Raw genomic sequence first — 1,849 nt, 5'->3', positions numbered from 1 at the left:
CATCAAGAAGGTGGTGAAGCAGGCCTCAGATGGTCCCCTCAAAGGCATCCTGGGCTACACTGAGGACCAGGTTGTGTCTTGTGACTTCAACAGTGACAGCCACTCTTCCACCTTTGATGCTGGGGCTGGCATTGCCCTGAATGATCACTTTGTGAAGCTCATTTCCTGGTATGACAACGAGTTCGGCTACAGCAACAGGGTGGTGGACCTCATGGTCCACATGGCCTCCAAGGAGTAAGTGGCCCCCACCACCACAGCCCAGTGAGACCAGAGGGATGGAGAGGCCATGCTGTAGAAGTCGTCACTGCCCTACTCAGCCCCGATACTGAGAATCTCCCCCTCACAGCTTCCATCCTAGGCCTCCTAGAAGGGGAAGGGCCTTGAGATCCCTGGCTCGCTGCCCTTGCACACCATCAATAAAGCCCATTGTACCCAGAAAAAAAAAAAAAGGAATAAGGATTGGAAAGAAGTAAAATTACATTTATTTGTAGATGATATGATACTTTACATAGAGGACCCCAAAAACTCCGGAGACTTGGAGACTTAATAACCAAATGCAGTAGCATGGCAGGACACAAAGCCAATGCTGAAAAACCAAAGCACTTCCATAGACAAAGAACACACTGAAAGAGAAATTATGGGAACCACACCTTCTGTTGAGATCTGTTGGTCTTACTGAGAATAGTTCTACCTGGGGAGACATGGCAACAGGAATGAGAAATATAGACAATAACACAAAAGCTGGGCTAGGTGGTCAGTAGTCTGCCTGATGGCCAAGACTCACGTGCCAGCACAATTAGACCTACATTTATACCTTTTGCAAAGTTAGTAACACGTGACACAAGGTTGCCTAGTGACTAGTAGCTGACATTAATCAATCAGGATGCTTATTTCAGGACTGAGGTATCTTGTTTGCTTTGGGCACTGAGGCCTAGTCCTGCCTACACAACTTTAGCTGATTTTCCAGTTTCAACAGCTCCCTTCATATTCCCCTTTTTTGTTTTGTATTGTCAGAGATGGGTGTTCCACTGCAGTTAGAGAAGCTGTATTTGGAGAAGTCTTTGGAGGACCTTTTCATACTTGATGCCAGATTGTAGGTACTTGAATTCAGCAATATAATCCCACATAATCCAATAGTCCATAATATTTGAAAATTATCAGCGCAGCTGGTAATTGTCAGAAGTTGTTGGCTTGAGCCTTTCACATCTCAGCATATTGCTTTTCATACCTCATGGTTACGCTTTTCTACTGGATGGTTAAGATCAAGTTAAAGCAAGATGTGTACAATTACAAGCATAACTTTTGCTATCTTACAAGATCAGTTAAATCTCAGGATTTGCCTTGGAACCACATACAGCACCTCTTAGATCTTCTACCAGTGTCAGCCATCTGGATGAGTCATGGCCATTGCTTGACCGTGACTGTCTATGAAAGCCTGAGAGAATGTTTTCTCTCCATGTGACTCTCCTTAGGCACACTCTACATCACCAATCACTTTCCTCTGTGACCCCATAATCTCCTTGATCAGGAAATTTGAGCCACCACTGAGTTACAGGATGTCACAGCACAGGTGCTCTGATGTCCTGATTCTTCACTGACCTTGAAGGGCTAGGGCCAAAATATTGGCTATCCTTGTAGCCCTTCTTTTTCTCTAATTTTTGGTCTGCAAACTTTAGTTGTTAAACATCCAGGAAAGAAGCTTAATGACATGATTACCCTGTAACAGAGGCCATTGAGCTTAACATTACTCCCTATCTGAATATCAAACACCTTAGGCATAAAATGGAGCTGTTCTTGTCCAACATCATGAATATTCTAATATTTAAATCCCTATATAATGTTAAAAAAT

General features: G+C 43.6%; 1 protein-coding gene across 1 annotated transcript in view; it reads left to right on the top strand.

The window, feature by feature from the left end:
• The window catches only part of LOC111813701 (glyceraldehyde-3-phosphate dehydrogenase-like), a 7,592-nt gene extending 7,320 nt beyond the window's left edge, over positions 1-272 (top strand). Inside the window, exon 2 of the mRNA XM_023705128.1 lies at positions 2-272. Within this exon, the coding sequence (XP_023560896.1) occupies positions 2-238 (237 nt within the window). The 3' untranslated portion in view covers positions 239-272. The remainder of the gene's footprint in view (position 1) is intronic.
• The last annotated feature ends 1,577 nt before the right edge of the window (positions 273-1,849 follow it).

This window comes from Octodon degus, unplaced genomic scaffold, assembly GCF_000260255.1.
Source record: "Octodon degus isolate 3935 unplaced genomic scaffold, OctDeg1.0 scaffold00214, whole genome shotgun sequence".
NCBI lineage: Eukaryota > Metazoa > Chordata > Mammalia > Rodentia > Octodontidae > Octodon > Octodon degus.
This window is presented reverse-complemented; position numbering and strand designations above follow the sequence as displayed.